The sequence below is a fragment of the Saccoglossus kowalevskii genome, chromosome 19 (genome assembly GCF_978046115.1).
Source record: "Saccoglossus kowalevskii chromosome 19, keSacKowa6.1, whole genome shotgun sequence".
Classification (NCBI taxonomy): Eukaryota; Metazoa; Hemichordata; class Enteropneusta; family Harrimaniidae; genus Saccoglossus; species Saccoglossus kowalevskii.
The window spans coordinates 10,848,985-10,876,674 of NC_140659.1; the positions used below are offsets into that span (position 1 = coordinate 10,848,985).

Below are 27,690 nucleotides of genomic sequence, written 5' to 3' on the forward strand. Positions count from 1 at the left end.
ATACTAACTGTCAGAAATAGTAGTCCGAATAGTGACGGTTATTTCGTAATTAGTTCCAAATCACTGAGTCGAGTTCCCTCCAGAACCTCAAATGGGCCGAAACGATAACAGACATAACACAGCATTTACTCGTAATTAACTAATTAAGTCGATCAACAGATACGCAAAAACAAATTCATCACTGTATTGTACATCGTTGGGTTGATAAATGCAGAAGACATTCATTCCAGATGTACCGTAAAACTGCAGACAAGATTGTCAATACGTTGTTGCATATCGGCACTATCAATACCACTGTAATATGTATAGCTAATCGCACGAGTTGGAGTGCGTTTATAACTATAAAAGCCACAGTTTTTGTCAGCATCTTGTAAACGCACGACAACGAGTTGCGATTAACGGCTTATACCATGCATCCCCATGCATAAAACGATTAAATTGCAAGAGATTTTTAGTGACTGTTTCGGTTGTGCGTGAGATTGTGCCACTTCAAATTTGCATGAGAATGCTCTTTGAGATTCAAATTAGTAAAGCTCATCTGCGTTCATCGAATAGGATTGGATGTTAAATGATATGACCAATAAGCCTTATTTGCTGAATGGTCTTTTCAAATAAACTCCACTCATTGGTCAATATTTTGAATACATTTGAATTTTCCACGTGTCAAAGCATGGTCTTGTCATTTCGAATGCAGGCAGCGCTCAGTGATGGTCGAATACAGTAACATCTCCGATTTGGAGTACAACGATGACATTGAGAGATTTTGCTCTCAATACGACGAAAAAGATGATTTTAAGTTAACAAAACAAGAACGTCAACGTTTCAGTTTACCTGTAGACAATGAACAGATAGCTGCCATTCAGAATTCGCGAGTGCCAAAAAACACGAGTAGATGTACTAACTGGGGAGTGTCTGTGGAATGAATGGGGCCGAGCCAGAAATGAACAGTCGAGAAGCACGGGGTAAGCAGTAGTGACGTGTTCAAATTTGTTCCCAGATTATGCAGCGAACTTGGTGTACGTGAACTTTCATTTTGGTTGCGTCGCTTTGTTGTCGAGGCTCGTCGACAAGACGGAACAGAATATCCATCTAATAGCCTGCGTGTGCTGTGTAGCGCAATTCAGAGATATTTACGTGACGAATGCAAAAGAGTTGACTTGTGCTTTATGGATACACATGCTCGGGAATTTATGGAATTCCATCACACCCTGGACCGTGTAATGAAGAGTATAGACAGACGGGGAATAGGTGTTATTAAACGTCAAGCTGAACCATACACAGATGATAATGAAAAAAAAATGTGGGATAAGGTTTTTTCCATAGAGTCTGCTACAAATTTGAGTTATGTGGTCTACTTTTATGTGTGTAAAGTGTTCGCTCTCCGAGCAGTCGACGAACATAGTAACCTTACAGCCGAACAGTTCGTACAAGGATCAGACAATCAAGCTGACTATATTGAATTTAATGGTAGACCGTGTAAAAATAATCAAGGAGGACTGTATTACTCGCGGAAAATCCCGTATAAAAATGTGCGCCAAAACGGCGATCCTTCCAACACGCGTTGTGTTCAGTTATTGAAACGTTATTTGCAATGTATTCCACCGAAAGGTCCCTTCTACCGACGTCTACTGACGTCCATCGGAGGGCTCAAATTTTCTAAACAGAAGATTGGAGTAAATACTTTACGACAATATCCAAAAAGAATGTGTGATCTGGCTGGAATAGATGGGTATCATACTGGACACTCGGGTAAGGTAAGTTTGTCTCAAGTGATTCTGGGGTGGGTGGGATCTTGGGATGGGTTCAAATGTGTTTGAATTTCGCCGATTGAAAACAAATATTGTACATTGTGAAAACGTATTTCAAACGCGATGCAAATAAATGTCGGTATATTTACTTCTCAAATCATTATTTTCATACTTTTAGGTTACTGCGGCGACTTCGTTGTATGAAAAAGGTTTTGAGCAACTAATCAAAGAACGCACTGGTCACAGATCGTATGATGGGTTGAGAACATATAAACGAACAAGTAACTCTCTTCAGAAAATCGTATCTGATGCTCTCCAACCTCCACTACCGAAAGCAAGTACTTCAGCAATCGTAATTGACGATTCCGATTCCGTACACAAGCCTAAGGTTGAAAGATAAGTAGTTTACATTACACTATAGGGACGACCATGATGGCGCTGTTCACATTGCGATGCGATGACGTCATAATGAACAGCGCCCTCATGGTCGTCCCCATAGTGTATCCGAGGTGGAAGCATGGATTAGCAAAAATGATGACGTCACAATAGGATTTCGTGCATAAATTAGCATAAATGGATGTAAAGGTTCATTTGAATGAGGATGACGTCACAATGGGATATTGTGAATACATTTGCATACATAAAATTGATGTGAATACGAGGTCGTGTCGAGGTCATCGTGAATACATTTGCATAAATTACCATCATTTTTTTTTATTAGTATTTTTTAATTGGATGTTTTAATTATTTTTTAATTGAATGTTTTTTTAATTTGTAATTGGACGGGCGTGGACGAAAGATTTTCAGAATGTATCGTAGAGGGCGCTCACACACACACACACACGCTAATAAATACACATCATTTTGAAAACTAACGGAGTTTATTTCACAAAGAAGGGGAAATCTACTAATGAGTAAATAATCAAAAAATGGATTAAAAACTGAGTAATTGAATTGAGTATATAGAAAGTATATATTTTTGTTTTTGTTTTGTTTTTGTTTTTTTTTGTTTTTTGTTTGAGTAAATAATCAAAAAAGAATGGATTAAAAACTGAGTAATATAAGAAATATTCGATTATAATAAAAACAAGAGAAAAACGAAAAACATCGAAAAGTCAATACACACTTTTTTCTAATCAGAATTGCTCATCTGTGATAAAAAGAAAAAAAGAGAAATAATATGAAATCGATATATATACATGTGAAATTTCAAAAGCATAAATCACTTTTTTTTTCTAATCAGAATCGCTCATCTGTGATAAAAAGAAAAAAAGAGAAATAATATGAAATCGATATATATACATGTGAAATTTCAAAAGCATAAGTCATCTAGTAAAACTGCGTGGGAAAAAATATTTGTCATAAATAGGGAGGTTGAGTCCGGTCACGTTTTCGATATATCTGTTCACATAAAGGTCATTCAAATGTCTATCACGCGTAAGAGTCGGCTACGGACTTCATAGGTTCCCCTCGACATCTGCGCAGCAAGTAATACAGGACGTATTGACCACAAACTGTAGTGAACAGAGCTTGTAGTATTTGATGATTGTAGACCCATGTACAAACGTTTTTATCGTGAAATCTCTTAAATTCCACGTAGTAGGGTTGACTACCATACGAGTCAAAATATTCTCCACGGTAGGGATCCTTCAGATAAAAAGCCACCCAATGTGTCCCACCTCCGCTACTGTCATCGGTGTTTGATACGAACGCTGCGGGATACTCCAACACATTAGCCTTAGGCAGTTGATCTCCAGCATAAACGCCGTAGAACACGTTTCTAGTGTACGGATTAGTCGACAGAATACGATTCAGTTGATTCGTGTCCATCGCAGCTAGAAATCAGTCAATACGTTTCTGTCTCTGTCAATCTCGATAACGTTATCGTATTCAGCATAAATCAAAACGGACACAGTCTCAGTCAATGCTTGTCTGAACTGAATCTCAACACCAATCTTTCCTTCTTGTATCAAATTGAGGTGATAATCGCTGGCCGATTCGTCGGGAGTGAGGTCAAATGCGAAGATTGTGTACCCTTTGGGATATTCATCTCGAGTGATGCCGTTGCCTTGGTCTTGACCCATTTTATTTGTACCGGTAAATAAGTGTAATAAGTCATGATGCAACTTCTACCACCGCTGCCGTGAAGTCTGTCTTCAATGGCTTTGCGGGAACTTGCTCGCCTCTAACGTTGAGAACGAGTGACGTGATACCGTAATTCTGGAAGTTGAATGGATTGGTTTCGTAGGATCCATTGAAAGACTTATTAGAAACCAGACACAGGATGATTCTTTTGGGCAATTGACCAAGGAATATCAAATCTTTGTTTAATGACATAGTACCAGTCGGGATGGAAGCGATTTTCATAACGCATCGATCGATGGGGTATTTTGCAGTACCTTGTTTCAACGCTTCGACGTGTCTCAGTTGTACGCTGGGGCTCAACTTGACTTTTCTCACCAGGAGAGTAGCGTCGGTGATGACTACTTTGAATGCTGGATTTTCGGTTGAACTGATCAAGCAGAACTGATTTTTACTTCGATGTAATTTCAGACTAACTTCCACCCCATTGAGTAAATACTTTGGTTGAAAAAATATGTCCCCGTGTATTCGTCCGATCATGTCGACCGTCTTACTGAGTGATGTATATGAGTATCGACGTTTGAGTCCCATGTTAGCGTTATCATCATCAGCCCTTGGGTTTGCAACATTCATGTTTCCAGCGGTGTCCTTCTCAAATATCGCAGCACCAATCTGTGTTGATTTGGCGTCGCCTCCATAATTCAATAGCGTTTCGATCATGGCTCTGTAAGAATAGGTGTGAGATGCATCCGAAATCTGCATTCCATTTAGGTACACGTCGATTTGATTGAAGAGGGAATGCAACCACAAGTTTGCAGGCCCTACAGTGGCGTCCGCAGCCAAATTACTTCCGTTTGCATTCGTGATTTTAGCCTTGATGTGCAAAAGCGTAGAACCAATATGGATGTAGTCACTTCCGGCCGAAGGTATTACAAATTTGATCGGACCATCGGCTATGTTCGTGAGTGGGTTTACCTCTTCGTAACTTCCTTTTTCGATACTTGTCTGTGTCGGAGGAATAGTAAAGAGATCGAGTTCCGTCTTTGCGCATTCACAGGAGTGTTCGTGTACAAAAGCCATGATGTTCAGTCGAATATATCTGGAGATCTTCTCCTCTTCTTAGCCTTGGAAGAAATGACACGTCTCGTTGTTGTCTTCTTTCTTTTGATGGTGCGTCCTCGCCCCGTTTGAGAGGGTCTTCCAAATAAATTGCTCAATACCGAAGAAGTAATTTGACGACCCGCAGTCTTTGCTCTACTCGAAGCCGCTTCTTTAAAGTTTTTCCTTTGTACAACATCACCTAGAATACCCAAACCGGCATCGAGCGCTGGTTTTGCCACTGCTTTCAGACCTTGTTTTAACAGAGGTGTGGCCGATCTCGCCAATCCAGGAAACATACTTCCGATTCCATATCCGCGTTGCAGTCTCACGCCAGAAAATACAGATCCTCGTCCAATCTGATTCATGTAGTAATTTCTATAAACCCCCACGTGAGGAGTGTAAGGTCGATGTCTGTTCATCTTTTCTTCACACTAGCGAAGGACGAGCTTTGCGAAAACTCAGCGTCACGATCACTCGTCCGCGTTGAAATGGCACCTTCTCCCCCGTATCAGACCTTATATCAATCTCCACAGTCTCAAATGTTGACGTTCGAATCGGCAGGAAGTAAGGTTTGCTGTAAGTGTGATTGACGCTATCTCTGTGGGTTCCTTCAACATTGACTATTCTCAAGAGAGGTACGGAAACGTCACCGACCATTTGGTGTTCGACTATATTGCAATACACGTAGAGGGAATACAAACTTCTAATGTCGGCAAGGTAGGGACAAGTGCGCCTTTCGTTTGTAATTGTTGTATTTGAGGGAAATCCTAACAGTTCGGCCAATCCACCCATCAAGATTACACAAGCTCCTTCTTCAGCCGCCACGGTCACTCTCCTTGACCTCGAATTATATGTCATCAGTATTTCATCTGGTAGACCTTTTTCTCGAATCGCATCTAAAATCATTTCGAACGAGTTGTAGTAACCCGGATTCAATTTCAGTTCTCCGTGATCTCTCATATTGGGTGAGGCATCGTAAAAGATCCTATTTTCGTCATGTACGACGTTGTACCACGAATTTGGGTAGTGGATGTCGGCCAATGCTACTTCCCAATCGCCATCTAGCGAAAGCGTTCTCGGTAGTTTGACAGTGTATTTTGTCAATGTCTTGTTCGGGAACACATCGAGCGAGGCATTACTAGGGAGCGTCAAAAAGAAATCCTTTCCAGACATGATGATCTTTTGAAATTAATCGGGTCATCGTGTGTGTGAACGGTATTTATAAACGTTGCAAGTCCCTGATCCAAGAATTAAACGAATCATCATACCCACGCCACTTAACGAAATATTCCACGTGACCTTTACGTTTTCTCTTGCGCAGCACTTTCTCCACAATGTACAATGCATCGTCGTCTTTTACTATTTTCTGAAGTTCTTCTTCGTAGAAAGTACCTTCCAACATTTCGCCGTTGTAATCTGAAATTTTGTAAACAGGTGGTTGTGTGTTGAGACGTCCAACAATCGTGAATACCTCTTCGGTCCAATTGGGTAGGTAACCTTTCTTGAAAACGTGTTTGGTTTTACTGATTCTGACTCTGTCACCGAGTTTATATATCTTCCTCTTCTTCAACCCCTTTTTCTCTGTGCTTAGATCACCGTATAATATGTCTCTGACCTTTTTCTGGTTCGCGTAGGTAACAAGTCGGGGTTTGGTATTTATACTTCTGTGATGGGTATTGTTGTAAGAACGTACCATGTCGTCTAATACAGGTAGATAAGTCAACGTGTTGTTCTTCATGAAATATCTGAACATTTTTCCCTTGATGGTTCTGTTGTATCTCTCCACAATGCTGGTCTTAGTCTCATTGCCTGTAGTAAAGAACTTAATGTCTTCGCTCTTGAGGTAGGTCTGAAAAAGTCTGTTGGTGAATTCAATTCCTCTGTCTGTGTGCAAAACGTCAGGGCGACGCCCCTTCCCGAGTATTTTCCGAAATGCCTCGACCAAACTCGCCCCTCTCTTGTCTTTCAGAGGTACAACGAAAGCATATTTAAAAATAAACATCGATACACGTCAATAAGAACTTGTATCCACTGTTGTATCTGGATATCGAGGAGAGATCGCATAGATCAGCATCCCACTGCTCGTCCACTTGGAAAACCACCACCCTCCTTCTTTTAAAGGACCGTCTAGAAGGTTTGTGCAGAGTATATGTATCCTGTTTACTCAACCACTTCTTCACGTCCGACTTGGTTATCTTTTTTCCTCTTTGTTTTTTTTACGGCAGCATAAAGGGAATTCAAACCCCCGTAACTTCCAGGACTTTGGACATCGTAAAACAGTTCATCTAGGACGGTGTCCATCTTCTTCGTCATTGTTTACGGGTGTGGTTATTTCACACGCGTAGAGGCAGGCAGTGGATACGTTCGATAAACGAAAGCAAAGCAGGACAGCGTGGATCCATCACGACTGACTGAACCAAAGTGAGATCTAGCGGTTGCGACGAGGTTCTATTTAATACGTCACCCACGTGTGTCGAGGATGAATGGGAGTGGAAACCACATGGGGTCCACGTCTCTTCGGAACTCTCCCCTTGAGTGTGTTGGTATGCATGTAAGACCACCGATCTGTATTGCCAACAAGGTCTTGAGGTACATTTGACATTTTCATAACTTTGGCAAATACTCTCCAACCTGTGGGGGTGAAATTCTTCCTTTTACGCAAGAAATCATTGACTAAATCGATGATGTGCGTGCCTGGCACGGATTGTCCATCAATGATTAATTCACCATTTTCACCCCAGTCTACCCGTTGGTTCTGTTTAACTTTCTGTAGTAGAAGCTTTGCTTTTCTCTGCATGCTCTTGGGAATACTTTGTAAGACTTCGGATGTAATTTGATCTGGCACACCGTCTTTGTCAGGTTGAGATTCCCGATCGGCTGCAGCAACAGTGCTGGGTAATTGCTGCGTAACGGAGATTAGAAGATCGTTTTTCTTCTCCCGCAACAACAGGTACTTGCGTAGAACCTGTTGGTACAGTTTGACTTTTTCATCTTCAGGCAACTCTTCCATTTGCGTTATGTCGTTCATGTCTCTATCCAGCGAAGTCAATGGTTTCACCACAGGTCTCGTCATTTGAGCATTCTGGCTTTGGATGGTAGATAATAGCTCAGCAGGGACTAAAGCCATCTTCTTCACGGATTCCATCTATTTAAGACCTAGTAGGGGAGGGAGTATGCTCGAAATTAAGGGAGCAATCAAGGCGGCCAGGAAACCTCCTTTCTGAACCAGAATTTTTTTCTTTTATTTCTTGACGGGAGTTTTCTTATTGGACAGTGCTCGGAGATGTTTCACGTACAACGCCAATTTTCTTTTCTGACTAGGTGATAGCTGGACGTTCCCTTTCAACACATTGAGCGAGCATTCACACAGACACTGTATCAAGTTACTAAAGGCTCCATCAATTATCCCCTTTTGTTGTTTCGAGTTGGCCTTGTGCAATACAGAGAGAAAATCAGCGTTCTTTCGCATGCGGGATGACATGGTGAAATGACTGACGATGAAAGACTGTCTTTTTTTTATACCTTTCTCACGTACACTATCGGTACTTGAGATGAAAGTATGTTCGTTCGAATGCGTATTTCCTCAGGGGTGTCTGGCATCAAATCCACGAGGAGGTAACCGTGAGGTTCTTGGGTGGCATCGGTGAATGCCTCCTGAAGAAACTTAATGCAAAATCAGTATCACGGATAAATTTCGATGGTGAGATCCTTTCGTGAAGAACTGGGCAATTTGTTTATCGTTACCCGTTTCTGTCATCAGATCATCTATCACCAACAAGTTTCTTTTAGTCGGGTCGATTATTCTACCAATATCTGGAGGTATCCCTTCGATAAAGCGAATTTGAGGCACTGTCTTCATCATTTCCAAATAGGCTGGCTGAAACTCGCCGTAGCACAAATAGATAACGTCTGGTGGTGGAGATATGATGCTGTCACATTGTTCTAATATCTGTTTGACTAAAAACGTCTTCCCAGACTGCGTAGGACCGCAGACGAGAGAGGTAAATGGGTGTTTCAATCTTGCATCCATGACGATATCATAGGACCTCGCTGGTTATCGCGTCTCCTTTTACGTTCTTCAATGTACTTTTTCAACATCCAGTTTAAAACAAAATAAGGCAGTGTACATAAACCAGAATAGACGAGTGATAGAACCAAGTCCGATTTGGTAGAGCCCATGCCAATGTGATTGTTCAAGGTTCAAATGGATGAATGATGGGTAACCGACGATCTAGCTTCTATTTATATATTTTTTTGTTTTTAGAAGCCGTATGGGAGGGTACAGTAATCATCTTGTATCACCCGTTTGTCATACACTAAACTGTACGTTTTAACTTCTTCTCTATTGTATATTCTATCTCCCTTGCGCGTTATTTTTCGAGGGTCTTTGACGTGTAGAGGACCGCTTGTTCTCCGAACGAGACGATTCATGGAGTCAAAATTAATTTCCAGTTGATTTCTGTAATTGAGGGTGAACCCTCTCACTTTACACACCGTTTGGTTCCCACTTTTGTCCGGTTTGTGTAGTCGGTACGCGTAATTCTTCGGTCCTCCCGATACGAAATGTGTGATGTAATTATCCGTCGGAGTTATTTCTCTCGTCAAATCTCTGAGATAATCACCCGTCGGTGGATCCCATTCTCCAGCTCGTTGGATGTAAATGATGGAATCTGTGTCAAAGTACAAGACTCTACTACCTAATTTCTCCAGAACACTGTAGAGTTTAAGTCGGGCATAGCTTGTCGTCATGGCAGCCAGTACAACGTTCGTATTGGGTGCTTCGGTAATGTAGTCTTCTTTATCGCAGTGCTGGACAAGAACCATTTCGTCAGAGACAAAAGAAAGATCTGTGACGTCCTTTGTACTATCCATCACATTTCCAACAGTTTGGCGGGTGTTTCTACATACGTGCTCTGTCCAAAGTTTGATCTCTGTCCCAGCTTTCCCCAGAACGAGTTGAGATTTAGCTTGGCGAGAGCTCTGAGACCAGGATTGGTGGTTATCTTGCTTCTGTCCAAGACGATACCTTCTCTTTCGCGGTACCTTTGGATGTACATGGTTCGGTCTTCCTCAGTGCGACACCACTCTAGAAAACCGGAAGACTCTTGTTTAATTTTCAGAAACATGTTGATGTAATCGGTGAACAACCCTCCTTCTCCAGTTTCATGGTTGTATGTTGCCGACTCATCGTAATGCCAAACTTCGTATACCTTGGTGATGCAATACCCTACTTCTTCAGCCTTTTCCAATTCCGGAGTGCACCAAACACCCGTCAGCTGACGTTCATTGACACCATGGTGACATTCGTCTTGATTCATGGTTTCCGCGCATTTGGAACAGAGTGGGAACATCAGTTTGTTGTTCACCCTGAAAGGTAGAACTGGTATATACAATCTCCTCGGAGGTAAAACGTCGCACTTGATAATACCGAAATAGTCTGTGGGTTTGGCGATAAAGTCTTTAGTTACGACTGTCGGGTGGCCAACTGGATATCACGAGGTCTTATTGATGTACGGGTAGAGGCTGCAAAAGTCAACATATTCTATCTTTTCGCCTTCCTTGACCTCGTAATACAGACGCAGGGCATTGGTACGACCCCTGATAGGATTTGAGATATCTAAGCTTCCGACAAACCTCTCGACTTTGTGATTGTTCTTCATCAGGTTTTTGAAATCGCATTCCCACATGGTGACTAGCGAGTATCCTTTCGATTTCAACCACTCTTCCCTCACCAGTAGTCTTTCGTAGAGGGATGTCATACTGAGTTCATTCTTGTGATTCGTCTCATTCCTTCTGGGAAAACACTTTGGACAACTGTGGAAGTAACAACCGTAGTACTCATACAAGGTTTCGGTAGAAGCATCATATCTGTCTACGTAATAAGGTCCAATTTTCATCTCCCTTCTGGAATTACGAACATGTTGAATATGCGTGTTATTGACGTGTGCCTCGTATTCCATCCATCTGCAGATTGATTCTGGGCGCTGAGGTACCCTTTCTCAGGCACAACCCCGATTGTGTCAGGAGTCAGGAAATGCTTTCGAAATATGACATTGCACAGGGAAGCGATCGTGATGCAACGGCTGAAGGGGTCAACTTTGGTGAGATCCATCATCATCGATCTAAATGCCAAACAACACTCCTCGAGTATGCGCACGTCGCTCAGACAGTACTTGAGTAGTTCTTTACATAAATCATAAACGGAGTTCTTTTCTACTTCTCCTTTGTACCATATGTAGAATGTCTTTCTAACCGCCTCCTTCATACCATCTGGGTCAAAATAACGAGCCCCGGGTGTCGGTCCTCTGTAATTGTCTCCAGTGGTTATCGGAAACAGGTGAGGAAAGAATCCCTTGTGTAACTCGTCTATGCCGAAGATCTTAGGAAGTTTAGATAGAGCCATGGGCAGGAAATTCAAGCTATCAATGAATTTGATATCTGCACGACGGATGTATAGTTGCATGACTTTCGAACCATTCATGATGACTTCGGGTAGTATATTGTGATCGTGACAGTATTTCAGAATCATAATTCCATCGTATCCTTTTGAATTATGCGCGATGAAAATCATCCCATTATGCTCTTTTTCTAATGCCCACTCGCAGAAATCTTCCAAGGTACGTGAACCATTGAACACTTTCTCCATATTCGGTGGAATTCGCGCTACGCACAGATCTGGAATATGAGTGCAATGTTCGTCGGTCGTGCATTCAAAATCGTAAAAGACGTAGTTACCATGGCTGTCTGAGTCATCCTCCTTCTCAAATTCTTCCATCGAATCATCAGATTCTTGGTTCTTTGTTTTATTGGTGAGTGGTTGAATGTAACACAGGTGGTCGTACGTCTGAAAAGACTTGCAGGTTTTGCAGTAAATTTCGTTACATTTGTGAGGCCCATCACGATAATTGAGGAGTTTGTGACATTTTTCGCAACGTTGAACTGACTGGCAAAGAGTTTTTTTCCCATTAACTGACTTTTGATGTCTTTCGAAACATTCTTCGTTCTTGAAAAATCTGTGACAATTTCCGCATTTTTGCCATCGTGTAACCACGCAGTCCAGTTGATTTCCACAACTCAAACATCCCGTCGGACACATGTGATCGTAACAGTTGGAATAAGACTTGTCACACCTAGTGCAATAGTAGCCCTTTCCCAGAAAACCAGTCATTTTTGTGATGACGTTGTAGTGTTTATCTTTCAGAAACAGATATATGTCTTTGGAACCTTCTGCGGCATCGCCCACAAAGATGATGGAGTCAAAATGATCGTGCGACAATACGTGTATTCTGAAATCGGGTAACACGCTCTGTAATTTTTTAATCTCTTCGATACCACATGGTCCCTGTTCGACTCTGGCCTTCCGTAAAAGTTCTCTAGCTCGGATGGTTTGCATAGAGTAGTTCGCCGTTTTTTTCCTCTTTATAGAAACCCACACCGATGGTGGATTTTAGTCTTTTGTGGCATGTGCCATGGCGACCACGATCGCTCTTGTGCAACACATCTGGTCATCGGAAACGATTTCAATGACAGATTTGGAATTTCTCAACCTGTCTGCGATCTTTGTATCAAACTGTCGCTTCCTCCCACGTGTTTTACCGGCACCAAGAGGCATTTCAACAGATACTGTCCTGATGGTGATGTTTTCCTCAAGGGATATATCTTGGTAAGACTGTAGAATCCTCTCCACTTTTGACATCACCTTGTCAACATTCATGTCCTCAACCGGTATAAATGGTAACCAAATTTCGTTGTTCAAGTTGGGTACGTTTATGGAAATGCGAATTTGGTCACGTCCGTCAAGGTCAGAGGTGACCAGCTCGAGCAGTTGATGAAAAGTAGCGTGTAATACCCTATGCACTTCATCGAACGTATTGGCATTTGGATGCGAAACTTTTACGACCCAGTCCGTTCCACTCACCTTAAACTTTTTGACAAAACGTTTTCTCTTACTGACAAGATTGAAATTAATCTTGTCGGTGATATTCTCGTCACTATCATCTGTGTCAGTATCACTGTAATAAAATTTCAAATTAAATAAATAAATAAATAAAATACACAAATATATGAATAAATAATCAAATAAACAAACAAACAAAACAAAACAAACAAACAAACAAATATATAAACAAACAAACAAATAACAAACAAACAAACAAACAAATAAATAAATAAATAAATAAATAAATAAATAAATAAATAAATAAATAAACATACCTTACATGGTCTTTACGACCCCCACGTTGATATCCCGAGGTAGATGGATGGTTAACAGGCCCTATTGGACTCGGAGGGTGGGTAGGCGTGTTCGTTTCTCCATATATAGAGTACAAATTTTTCTTAGCGGACTTGGGTGTTGCAAATCCAGTACTTGTAGAACTATAAAAACAACAACAACAACAACAAAGATTAAAGAAGACAAAACAAATTTCAACTTACCTCACATGTTTTTTTTGTTTTTTTTTGTTTACTTACATTACATGTGAGCAGGAACCAGATTTAACAAGACATTTCAATTTCTGATTGAAATCTGGAGTATCTATACTGCTGGCTGGAGACCATGAACTATGTAAAAATAATAAATAAATAAATAAAATAAATAAAATAAATAAAATAAATAAATAAATAAATAAATAAAGAACTTACAAAACACTATCTTTCGTAGGTGATTTCTCAGATGTGTCGTCTTCACTGAAAAAATAAGAGTTATATTATTGTTATTATTCATATTGTTTACTAAATCTTCACACGCATATCGAACGAATTATTCATATAGTATTCGAATACACACCTGCTTATAAAATCATATTCGTGTTCTAGGTCTGACAAAGTTTTAAGCTGTGAATTGCTTTCCCTGTAAATTCAAAAAGTTAAAAAACATGTTTTATCCTGTTTTATTTTTTCCTCAGGTAAAATTTGAAATAAATAAATAAATAAATCGCCCTTCATCTGAATTGTCGCTTTCTTCTGTTTGTCTGAAAATGACAAGAGTTTTGAATCAGCTACAACTTTGTGGTCAGTTCAAAAAAAAACTTACTCAGATATAGAGGGCGTGCATTCATGCTCCGATTAAAAACAAAAGATTTTGAACGAGCTAAGGTTGGAAAATAACGTTGCTATGTTCAAACATGTTGGCGGGTAACGCTATACATTATGTTGACCTTCATGACAAAATAAAAGGTCAAGTCTAGTGAAAAGACACCCTAACTAATTGGGAAAATACCGCACATAATCTTTGTTTTAAAGCTGAGGGGTATGCTCGATGAATGAGTCCAAGCAAGTCTTGATTCGCTGTGTCAATGCATTCTTTGCGAATGACCGTGGTATGACATTTGAAAATATTGTAGTTTTCGTTTTTAGTAAACAAGTCTTCATTAATTATACATTTTCTACCTACTCAGGCTTTCTATTTTCTGTGCCAATTTATAACAATGTCTCTCATAGCATAAAAAGATAAGTATTCTTTAAAGACGTAAAGACTCATGGGTAGAAGCTTTCCCCTTGTTTCAACTGACAGTTTGTTCAAAAACAAAACACTCACATATCCCGAATTATTAGGTAGTGTTTACATCATGAAAACAAAAAGTAAAAAATGAATTCCCTACCTTATATTATCTGTGGACGCCATTTCATTCCGTGTGTGGCTCGATTAGAAATACTGGCTAAGCTATGAAGTCACTGGGATAATACACTCCAACGATTTGTGTTTTGATAGCAGATCTGACACCCTGAAATGCCCTAGATAACAGACATTCATAAAACCCCACCCCCTGGATCCAGGAACAGATGTGAATTTGTTTATTTTACTATAAACATCTTTGTGTCTGTGTGGTCCGTTTGTGCACAGTTACAAACTAGTAACCGTGGTTTGTTTGATAAAAATGGATTATGACGACATAGGTCTGACACTCATCGCTCAACACCATAGCGAACTCGACTTTGATTTTCCCCCGGGATTCATGAACTGTTTTGAACGGAAGAAACCTGTTTATATTACCATAAACATGTGTGTGTTCGTGTGTGTGATAAATCTATAAATATATTTGACTTGGTTGGGAAAAATGCTGACATGATGTAAACATCCGGGGCAACAGAAAGGGGGATTTTTTTAGCACGAGATGATAGTATTGTGAATCATTTTATCACTGACGAGCGTACTCGCAAAATGGCTTCGAACCAGCTCAGTACCTACCTCAATGAATTCTCAGGCAGTCTCTTACAGGACGCGACTCCTGGAATGTCTACTCCAGCTACAGCACAGCCCGATGTTTCTGAAAATTCAACTCGCCGTATTTAAACGACGGAAAGTCACGAATGCACTAGCTATAATTGGCACAACGCGTCCGTCGCCAGCTCCACCGAGAGGTGAGGCCGACATTTTTACATATTTGCTTTGCCCTGTCAAGCAATTGTTTGTCGCAGTGAATACTTTTCGCGGGCAAACTTATGTTCACATTCGCGAGCACTATAATGGTCACCCAACAAAACGTGGTGTATCCTTACGGATGAACCAGTTCAAAATATTGAATGATATTATCCCTCAAATCAACCGAGCTATCAGGTATGTTCGTTTTCATTTAAAAATCCAAATATTCGTTGCTCATTTCCCGACTTCTAATGCATAGAACATTTTATGTATTAAAATGATAAAACCGTGAATTAAAAACCCACTGAATATGCCTGAAATGGTAAATCAGAGAAATAGTCATTTACAGTTTGTTTTTTTTGTATTTTTTCACAGCCAGCAGTCTGAGGAAACCACTGGATAAACTTGTTTCCAAAAAACTCGTCTCTGAATTCGTTTGTAGACACGTACGTTGCATCATCCAAACTAATTGTCCCGCGTGTGAAGTAGACCACCCGTCACAACTCCAACATTGGTGTCTATCCTATGGATTCGCCAATAAAAATAGCCGGATCGATGAAATCCGCTTTTTTATTGACCAAACTTTATATGAGATTGATATTGGTAAAATTGCCATGTGTTATGACGCATTTCAACGCATTTACCCAGATTTGGTTGGAAAATTTTCCAAGCGTTATACATGTATTCTGTTTAAAAGGTATAAATCTAACCCTGAACTGTGTTAGATTCCTGTGAAATTACGCTATCAACTCGTGAAATGGATTCCCAACTCCTTGACATTATACAACAACATGTATAGAATAAGAATGCCAATCATTCTCCGTAGTACAGTGAAAGACGCTCGTGAAATGTGTTTAGTTTCCTGTGAAATTACGCTATCAACTCGTGAAATGGATTCCCAACTCCTTGACATTATACAACAACATATATAGAATAAGAATGTCAATCATTCTCTGTAGTACAGTGAAAGACACTCGGTGAGTTTTCTACTGATCCCTAACCCTATTTGTTGCGCAGATGACGATGGAAACCTGTGAACTGCGTAGCTGACTCTTTTACGCGTGATAGACATTTGAATGACCTTTATGTGAACAGATATATCGAAAACTAATATATATATATATATATATATAAGTTATCGAATTCATATTATTTCATTTTTCTTATCAGATGAGCGATTCTGATTAGAAAAAAAGTGTGTATTGACTTTTCGATGTTTTTCGTTTTTCTCTTGTTTTTATTATAATCGAATATTTCTTATATTACTCAGTTTTTAATCCATTCTTTTTGTTTATTTACTCAAACAAGAAACAAAACAAAACAAACAAAAATGTATACTTTCTATATACTCAATTCAATTACTCAGTTTTTAATCCATTTTTTGATTATTTACTCATTAGTAGATTTCCCTTCTTTGTGCAATAAACTCCGTTAGTTTTCAAAATGATGTGTATTTATTAGCGTGTGTGTATGAGCGCCCTCTACGATACATTCTGAAAATCTTTCGTCCACGCCCGTCCAATTACAAATTAAAAAAACATCCAATTAAAAAATAATAAAAAAAAAAAATTGATGGTAATTTATGCTAATGTATTCACGATGACCTCAACACGACCTCGTATTCACATCAATGTTATGTATGCAAATGTATTCACAATATCCCATTGTGACGTCATCCTCATTCAAATGAACCCTTTACATCCATTTATGCACGAAATCCTATTGTGACGTCATCATTTATGCTAATTCATGCTTCCACCTCGGATACACTATGGGGGCGACCATGAGGGCGCTGTTCATTATGACGTCATCGCATCGCAATGTGAACAGCGCCCTCATGGTCGTCCCTACAGTGTAACGTAAACTACTAAGATATGAACAGCCACCGCCTGAACCAGTGACTGCAATATCACATGCAGAATTCAGAGAAATGTGTCGTTCAAATGATTGTTGTTCTAAACAAATTAAAATTAAGATCCAGGACGGAAACAAATGTGTCAATATTGAATTGTAGTGTTGTAGTACTTTTTTTTCCCATAGAAAGTATAATTAAATTAGTGCGATTTGCACCCTCATTGTGATTTGTGTGATTAAATGCATATACTTTGTTTAATTTATAATGCAAATTATAAACGGTTACACTTCTATTGATACAAAGTGTAGCATTTACACTTTGCATATGAATGAAAGTGTGACCGTTTACACTTTGCACATTTGCGAATGCGTTGCTTTTTACAATTTGCATATAAATTCACCCTGTTTGCAAGAATAAATCGTTGGCGAGAACAATGATGCACGTGACCAAAAGTGGTATAAATAAACAAAACTGTTCTTAAACATAGATTTAGACGTTCAATATCATACCGCAAAAACACAATGGCCTCACTTCTAAAATGATGGTTGCTTAAAGAAAGCATCCATGCATCTACGGACAGTGTCTCGTGATCTTCTGCCATTTTTGTTACATGCAATAGCAGCGCCACCCACGTTCACAAGACACGAGCAAGTGGCTTCAAAGAATGGCGATTTTACAAGTACAAATGAAAGTTTAACAAATACAAAATGGACATTTGGCAGAAATAGAAATTTTAGTTTCACGAATAGAAATGGAGATTTCACGAATACAAATTTAGTTTCACGAATACAAATGTATTATTGGACGACAGTTAATGGCTTCTGCAACACAACAACGGAGAAATACAGAAGTCTTGCTTGCAGAGGAACGCTGGAATTCTGGAGGGCACCGCTGGAAGCAGGAGATCGCAGAGCAGTTCATACAAGTCTCACAGAATGATGGTTGTAGCCTGTAATATCGTATCGTTGCAAAACACACAGGAATGCAAGTTGAAGTGACGGACACCAAGTTGAAATGATCGACCCAAACTGTCTTTAGTCTCTCCAATTTATAGGCAGTGACACCACCTGGGTTTCCACATGAACCAATCAGAATGTAATCTTGATAGCAGCTGTGTCACGTAGGCAACTCAGTAGATCATAAACATTCTTTGTTATTCAAATAGTATACACACTATTCAAAACACACACACGTTGTTTTTAAACACGTCATTTTTAAAAGACACAAATCATTTTTTAAACACGCATTATTTTAAAATAAACATGTAATTTTTAAACACACACGCCATTTTAATACACACATGTTTTACAATACACACACGTTGTTTTTAAACACACGTCATTTCAATACACACATATTTTTTTTATACACACACGTCATGTTTTTAAATACACACATAATTTTCAATACACACACGTCATTTTTTAAACACACATAATTTTTAAAACAGTTTTTTTAAACACACGCGTCATTTAATACACACATCATTTTTTATTGCACATACTTTTATTGCACAGTCACGGCTTCCAAAACGTACGTAATTTTGAATTATTAGTTCCTTTTATTCTAGTATACACAAAATAATAAATTTACATTCCGCGCCTCGTATCGTTAAGCCCGTAAAAAAACAATGACACAATTAGCTGTTTATCGTCTCATTTTCATTAATATTTAACCTTTTTCTAAGTACAAAATTAACCATTTTGTTTTACTAGTGTGAAGATAATTTTGTTACATTTGAAAATATAGAACAACAACAAATGTCAAAAAATATGCCACGAACCTGGGTTTCATCCTCAAAAAAACATTATCAGAGATGGTAATTAAACTATTGTCAATATTAATCTCAGACTACAGGCAGACTAGCAACACTTATTGTTGTAGATGTAAATTAGGGATTACGCCCGTAGGATGCGTGCCTCGGCATATTTTGCTGGTAGTTTATTGACAAACGTTAACCTGAAGATTCTTGAACGCACTTGCATTTACCTGCATTGTGTGTTTTCGTAATGTCATTCTCGTGCCAACCGCACAGGCGCATACATTTCGATCAAACTGAAAATGAAACCAGCATTTTTAATATCTCCTACTTTCATCTACGATAGTTTTAATATATAATGAGCAGCCTTATAGTAGCATTACTCCTTATTTTGAATTTTCCCACAATATGTAAACATTTTTCCATAAAGGTCAAATTGCGTTGTTGACGACGAGAGTGATCTTTTTTGTGGACCCTTCGTAGTTTAGTATTATGTGGGCAATCCGTTTAAACATGTATATGCTCACACAACTAAGCAATTGCAGTCATTGATTATTCAACAGGAAGCTGATATTTTAATGGAGCATACATTTTAGTGCATTTGTGGAGAGTTTTTAACGAATAAAAGGGAAAATTCAAGTTAGCATCATCATTCACTCCTTCCTGGTACATCTCGTACTATCTCGCGTTATTTGATGAAATACTAATGAATATCGCGTCATTACGTTATAGCCGCGTTAGTTCGATCGGTTGTTTATTTGATTAAAAAGTTAAGCCCAAGAACAAACGTGGCACGCACCTTATCAAAAAATGCCGCGTTCCAAGTTTGTCTATAGTAGTCTGAGCATTAACAGAGCTGGCGTTACGTTTATCAATATAAATGAAATGTTGTTGCGAAAAAATCATACAGCACTATCAACTCAATGACCTCCGTCTATTAGTGTAAATAGATTCATCTTCCTTTGAGGTAATCGTCTGACGTAATGACGGATACGCCGACTGTGAAAAAAAAATTCAAAAAGTTGGGGGAGTCCTACAGGTGAAATACACTTCACTGTATGCAACGTTTTTTTTTTTCAAATGTCATAACTGACACCGATTTTCAGTATTTTCACCAAGCCTCGATATCTGAAATTATCCAAATGAACGAATTCGGCAATGTACATACTGCGACAATACCAATCAGAGAGCAGTTCGTTTATTCACAATGTTTTCGACGTAACTAATTCTACCTTGTATATATACTTGGACTCAAATACGTTTTTGGTACTCACTTGTTCGGTAATAAAAAGTAACATTCTGTCAAACGGTAGCGGCAGCATTCGCAGTGAAACGCCGAGAAAACACTATGACAGTTCTTCGAACTCGCACAATACTGTAAAAACAAAAGTAACAAAACAATACAGTTTTAATTATCAAATGATATACCATATAATACAGGTATTAGAGTCATTGCCCTCATTTGAATGTCATTGTGCATATGGCGTCGTCGTAAACCAGAGCCTTTTTGCATACATCCAACGTGACTAGCCAGTATACTAGTTTCCAAATTTGCATTTGTTTTAGTCTCGTTATGTGACCAATGCCACACTACAACGCCACTGATTCTAAGACTCACTGTGTGTACTTAGCCATAATGAACTCTTTCCTCCACGCTAGACGCAACGATTCTGGGACCCGCCATAGGCAGTAGTATTTTCATGCGAGGTCAATTTCGGATCAGCAGGTCATTCTTAAACGCGTAATTAGGACTGAACCGATAATCAATTTTGGGTGCCAGAAATCAACCAAAGACGCTTATTTCGGTATAATTTGCGCTGTCATAACTAAGTTCGGGTTAATAAAATAAAATTGGCGACATTTTCGCCGGAGAAAAAAAGTGAATTTGTTGAAAAAGGCGGAGATAAATTGACACGCAAAAATCGTGACGTCGATTCCACGCATGCAATGCAGCGTCATGGAAATTGTCTACAGAAGACGTACACGCACTTTTCGATGACGTAGATTTTTTTGCAAGCAAGCCGAACAGTCATTGTACTATAGGTAAGAACTCGTGTCCTTTCCCACAAATTTAAATATATTCTTAACAATATTATTGCTTTACCTCTAAAACTCTGCGCGCCATGCTATGATTATTCAGTGCTTTCAACTAAGCGACTCATCGCTTAACAATGATGTCCATGAATCAGGAAATCTAACGGCCAAAAATAAACCCGACGTCTCATTGAGGCCACGGCAGCATGTCACCGCCAAACATTGCATCGTACATAAATGATGACACCGATTAACTAGGCCTATGGCCGCATGTGAACTCATATGATTCGTGCCATGTGCACGTGCACAGTGCGACTAGTAACAATTACCTAACCTACCGGTCCTGCACGGCCATCGTCGTCACGATGCATCTCAGTTTTGCATCTAAATCCAAAAATGTTGGCCCATATGTGTAAATACGTATTAATTAATACATTAATAGTCTGGTCTATGCAGCCAGCAATAATGAAATTGAAAGAATGGCATTTGCAAAATGATTACCACAGATGTAGCCATGTCTAGGGGCATGGATATGATTTGTAGTATTTACCCACTAATTAATGTAATGTTATAGTGTCTATGAAGTATGTGATCATGATTAATCTTCATGATCATTTGTGACCACGCCATTGATTATTCGGCATAGGCTACCTCACACTGTATAATATTGAGCAGAAAATCATGCAATAATTGCATTTCATTCAGCACATGAATTGGCATGGCTGGCTGTACCCATTCTTACTTTTTCATGGCCATTGTTTGGCCCACTACAATTTTCTTGTGATTTAGGCTGATTTTTGTCACATGCCAAAAACAGCAAGGGCTGCAATGTGTACATCAAAAATGCTCTTATCATGCTTGTGATGTTGCTATTGTAGGTAAATGGCCACAGCGGGAATGTACATGACTGTTATTTATTAGGCAGAAACTGACAGGGGACAATTCCTTGTGCTAATATTTACAAACACATGTACATCAGCGAAAGTTCTGCTGCCTCCAGCTGCCATTCTTGAAATGGTGCCAACAGTTCTTGTCACTCACCTCAACCTGAAACAATGACATGTGTTGCCATTTATTGAGACCAAATTTCATTTTTATGGAAATGAATTACCTTTTTCTAAAATATGAACAAAAGTTGATATTAATAATATCATTATGTCAAAAAACAACTGTTTAAAATGATTGTGTTTGATTTAGACTGAATATGTTGGGGAAAAAAACTAAAATAATAATAAAATCCCTGCCCATTGTTTTTTACCCTAATACTGGAAACACCAAATTTGTTTTTCATTGGCCTTATAATGATTTGGGATCTATTTAACATGGTCCACATAAATAACGAGGGATGAACTGGTATTTTGTACAAACAGGTCCATGCATTTACATTCTATGTTTCTGGTTTGATGTTGAACCATTCACAGCCCTGTCATTGGTGATACCAGGATTTTACTTCCTATAGCATGTGTGTGGGCTTCCGATTATATGTCAGATGGCACATTGCCATTGCCATGCGATAAATTCTAGACTTTGATATCATTCATATGGGGTAGTGATATTCCTATGAAGTACAATTAAATTTAAAATAGGCTCTTTGCACCTTCTTTATTTCCTATTCATTCTGAGTGGACAGTTGGATGAACATACACTAGCCTAAATGTAAGGGGGTATATTTGTACGACACCCTGTAACTTTGCATGATATGGGTCTATAATACTGTCTTGTACAATGTTTGTAAACAGTTAACTACTGGTTTTGTACAGTTTACTGTTGCTGCACATATACTTATTGAAAACAACAAAATATAGTATTTTCGGCAATATGACTACTACCAAATTGGTTTTTGGTGGTGATACCTATCATTTGGTCCTTCCGTCAACACTTACGCCCTTTTGCATCATGAGTTGTTTCATGCACATCATACCAGATTTAATCATAACACTCTGTTTGCAACACTCATTTACCTCATTATAATGTAAATGTGCATAACCTGTGTTTATTTTCATTGAGAGGATGCTTGAATGCACGGTAGTTATTTACAATGTGCCTCCAGACTTAATAATGTAAAGTTTAATCATTTCTAAAGCATTATCTATTTCAACTATGTTTTTCCTATAACATTCCTCTACTCAACACCTTACTCAAATCATTCATTACCTTTATATAACCCTAACCACTTACTTGTTTACAGGATAATTCAACCATCACCTGTATCTCGTACTGGTTAAACTTGACAATTATTGTTACTTTATTCTTACTCAAATGTTTTTTGTAAACTTGTTGTTTATTGTTAGTTAAGATAAAAAATAAAAACTTTATTATTTCCTTGTTCATTACATACGTTTATTCTATTCACACTATCTTTACATGGTTGTCTTCCAACTAGTCATGCTAGTGATGTCTAATAGCAACTGGCAAAATTACAATCGAGTGGCGGGTGGGTCACCGTCAAGCACAAATAAGCCATTCACTGCCAAAGAACAAATATAATCATTCTTTGTGATCAAGTAATTTAACCTCCCCCTCTTGATTCAAATGACATAACCACAAGTCTTAAGACATCACCTACTTCCTATAACACACAACATCATATTCACATAATTGTTCATACATGTATACATTGTCACAGCAAAATCAATTCCATAAATTTACCAATGTCTCAAGCAAATCATTTGCCCATATTAACTATAGCCTCCTTTGTAATCCATCTAATACTTTTGTCTTGTGTTTCAATTACATAACGTCAGTCAAAAAATGTCAGCTTATATTATTTGAACACTCTGGAAAACACAATCCCATTATCAAGGTCACGTTTATATATCGCTGGTTCACGTCTAGATCGCGCACGTGCATAGGTGATAAAGTTATAATACCCGCCATGAGTAACTTCTTCTTTTTCTTGTAAATAAACAATGGACATTACAAGCATTGCATACGTTGTATAGGCCCGAAATAACAATTTGGGTGAACAGTGTCCAGCGAATTACACTGATTGATTGATTGATTGATTGATTACGTAATACAAGTGCCAGAACAAACATGAATATCAATAACTTATATTACCTACTTCAATAATGTCAACACCGTTTAATGACAACTATTAAAATGTGTAATTACAAAGTAATTCGTATTTTCGATGCCAGTGATTTTTTTTTTCAATTTCACGCGCGGCGCACGGTGCGTAACAAGCGTTCTCACAATTGGCATATACACGAAACGATCACGTTTTACAGGTCGTATTAGTAAATATGCAAAATACGTAGTCATCTTCAAATGCCACGAAAAAACAGTTATTTTAGTATGAGATACATAGTAGACAGGTTTCTCACAAATATGAGACATTAGTTAATGTTGCAACATACATGAAACGCATACTACAACAATTGGAATAATTTCAGCTACTGCACAAATATCAAATTAAAAAAAAAACTTCTCAATATAAATATAATACACCACGTCAACATATGTGATAATGGTGTCGTTGTAGTGTTTTTATTATCTGACACGCATTGAAGTTTGAAGTTTTATGTTCTTACCACAGCTACTCTAGAAAAAGTCTTTTATATATATTTTTTTCTTAGTATGTTTGTTTATATATATTGTTTTTTTTTTTAATATAGGATGTAAGAACTTTTCCACTTTATATCATGCAATATTGATTTAATAAACAATATGTAGTATAAAGTACATGATCAATTATGTACAAAAATATTTTTTGCAAGACTTAAAAATCAAGGTTAGCCATGTTTTGCTAGAAAACCGCTACAATTTGAAATTATGACAAACATACAGTATTCATAATGAGACCTTACATGTGACAGTTTAACAATCCATCTGTAGTTAATGTGCTACTCCATGAAGCTCACAATATAACCAAGTTATATTAGTGCACTGGAAAAACATTTTACGCGTCTTTAAGCGTCGTGTTTGCGATAGAGGTCAATATATTCTTCGTACTTGTTGACACGCTTGTTTGCTGCCCGGCGTGAAGCATGTATCACATGGTTAACTTCCAACATTAGTGTTATTTAATCACCGTTTACCTAACTCTACTATTTGATTTCCATATATACTTAGTTTGATCCGAAATAATAACACAACTCCTTTCTAATAGTTAAGAAGCCGCACCAAAATAACACGTAAATTACATTAGTTTTTTGTATCATTACCTATAAATATAGTTTCAAATAGACGTTCCGTTGTGTATCATCCGAACGTAACAAAGAATTGTATTTTACCATAAAACATTTGCAATTTTGTCAATTTTGGTAAGTTTTTAGGCATTTCTTGCTTCGATGTGGGAGTGCTTTCTTCCGACAAAAAACAAGATGTTTCAAAGCGTATTCTCTAGCATAGATTCGTCGACAGTTCTTGTCATGTCTGAACCGTTCCTCATTAACTTCATCCCCTGACTGGTACTATACGTGCCGATCAGAGTTGTTGGTCGATGAGAATCGACCCGTTCACTTGACGCCCATTTGAAACACGACAACCACCGAAGGGCCTTCCTGAACCCATGCCGGAACCTGTAAGAGAATAAATGCGATTAACTTATTCAGGTACATACTAAAAACGTCACTGCCATGTCAAATATCATTATTTATTTCGACATTTTTACTAAGTAAGTCATATTATCCGTTATGTTGTCTGAAAATATTTTCAAGCTAAGAGGCGCCATCAACGACGGAATAATAAATAAAATAATTCATATTAAGATTTAGCCGCTGGTGGCACAATACTAAAATTTAGTCCACTTTTGCTCACAAAATTGTCTGCATAAATAAATGTTTGTGTTTGCGCCGCCAACGGTCTCATGAGTGAAGACATAGGTTATCATGCATGCAATAAGTAATGTTAAAACGAGTGAGAAGCATAGGATTGGTTGGTGAGATGCCCAAACATTTAATGTCAAAAAAGTGCATTCAGAATTTAGGATATTTTACAAGAAAATTAGTGAATAGAGATGCCGAGAACTGCTGTTCAAACGAGCAAACACGATTCAAAAAGTTAGGTAGAGAGGATATAATCATTTATTCAAAAATTTTCGGGTGGATTTTGCCAGATGGAATACTGGTCTTTGAGTGTGAAAGCAACTTGGGATCAAATTGAAATATTACAGTACGAAACTCGTATGTTAGAAATGAGGCAACTCGTTATAGTCATGTCGCCAATGAATTGTTAGCAAAATGGAAAATAACTTAGACACAGTAAACAACATACTAAAATGTGTTAATATTATACATGTACTATATATGCAACCAAGTGAGTATAAGTTGTGCAAATATAATGATAAGGAGTGTGATTTATGAAAAAAAAAATGATTAACATATATACGAACTTATACGAACTAATTTCGTCGCGAAACTTATTACAGCCAAGCAGCTCATACCCCGGAATCTATTTTACTACTGTTCCAATAATTTAAAAACGAGCAGACAACCGGTTACTAAATAGCATTTCAGATACAAACCTAAGACCTCGTGCTCTACATGGTGTTTTAACGTAATGGTTTCATCAAAAATGGTCATGCAATTTAGTCACATTTCATAATGGGGCATAACATGTGGGACAAAACGACCAAAGCGATACAAGCTTTGCTTTCGCACTGTAGAAATACAGGAATTGAAGGTAAATACATGTGACCGTATATGTGTAGTATTGGCTAACAACACAAGCTGGGTTCGTATTTGTGTTTCTTTACAGGGTTCAGAGAGAGGGGGAAGACAAAACCAAGAACAAACTGAATGTAATGAAGTGCAAATATAGGCCTATATATATAATATATAATCATATAAATACACCAAGAAATCAGCCCTATATATTTATTTACAAATAAATATGAATGGGAGTTTGTGATTCTCAGAAAAATCAAATGATTTAACGACTCTATTTTACAACATCTCATTTAGTCATTTTGTGGAAAAATTCAATTCAACTTCCGCCATAACATATTTAGTATAAATAAAGCCACATATCTGAATAATAATTCTAAAATAAAATCGAGTAAATGTTAAATGTAAAGTAATGACACCAAATTGTATGATATCTTAATGTCATCATAATTTAGATTTCGTTTATTTTATGGCGGATTCTGAATATAACTCCTTTAATGAGTCATACACCCACGATTCAATATTTATCCTACATCATCAGACCAGAATAACTTAATTATAGTATATATACATAGTTATCTACGTAAGGCGGACAGCTAAATATTATAGGCAAACAGAAATAATACCATATAAGCTTTTAGAAACAGATATACGTATTCCCAACCCACTTATTTAACAACAGATTTATTGTGAACTAAATAAAAGTTTTGAAAAGCCACATGATGCCAAGATAATGATTAATTTTAAATGATAAAATATCGCCCCTCTCACGAGGGTTCTTACTGACTATGTCAAATATACAGATTTCTGTTTTCACCAGTTTTGGAAACGTAGATATATACTAAAATCTAGTTAGCGCAGTTAATTGTATTTGTTCAATGTGTCAATACGCCTTTTCATGTCAACTTCATCAACTTGTTATATTCATGTACTGTTCGTAGTAGATCACATATTATCAATTATTTTGCACCCTGAATGAATTCGATATTATCCAATGCTTGCCAAAAATAATTACGTACGTTAACTAATACCTAATTCCAATAAAGTAAGACAACCACGAACGTATATACCTAATTCTTTGTTACTGTCACCAATCGGAATTTAGAATAAATGCAAATGATTGTATGCGATGTTGTTGA

The 27,690-nt window shown here is 38.0% G+C and overlaps 2 protein-coding genes across 2 annotated transcripts; one reads left to right on the top strand and one right to left on the bottom strand.

Moving 5' to 3' along the window:
* Positions 1–1,166: 1,166 nt before the first annotated feature.
* Positions 1,167–2,148, top strand: LOC146730267 (uncharacterized). Its single transcript, XM_085494082.1, has 2 exons — positions 1,167–1,754; positions 1,927–2,148. Exons 1-2 carry the CDS (start codon positions 1,167–1,169, stop codon positions 2,146–2,148), a joined length of 810 nt encoding a protein of 269 aa, XP_085350208.1.
* Positions 2,149–3,863: 1,715 nt separating this feature from the next.
* Positions 3,864–4,910, bottom strand: LOC146730268 (uncharacterized protein F54H12.2-like). The gene has a single exon (XM_085494083.1). It carries the CDS (start codon positions 4,908–4,910, stop codon positions 3,864–3,866), a length of 1,047 nt encoding a protein of 348 aa, XP_085350209.1.
* Between the last annotated feature and the right edge of the window lie 22,780 nt (positions 4,911–27,690).

Coding starts and splice junctions, on each gene's coding strand:
- LOC146730268 (XM_085494083.1), bottom strand. CDS start 4,910: ATGGCTTTTGTACACGAACACTCCTGTGAATGCGCAAAGACGGAACTC.
- LOC146730267 (XM_085494082.1), top strand. CDS start 1,167: ATGGATACACATGCTCGGGAATTTATGGAATTCCATCACACCCTGGAC. Junction 1,755..1,926: donor ATACTGGACACTCGGGTAAG/GTAAGTTTGTCT, acceptor TCATACTTTTAG/GTTACTGCGGCGACTTCGTT.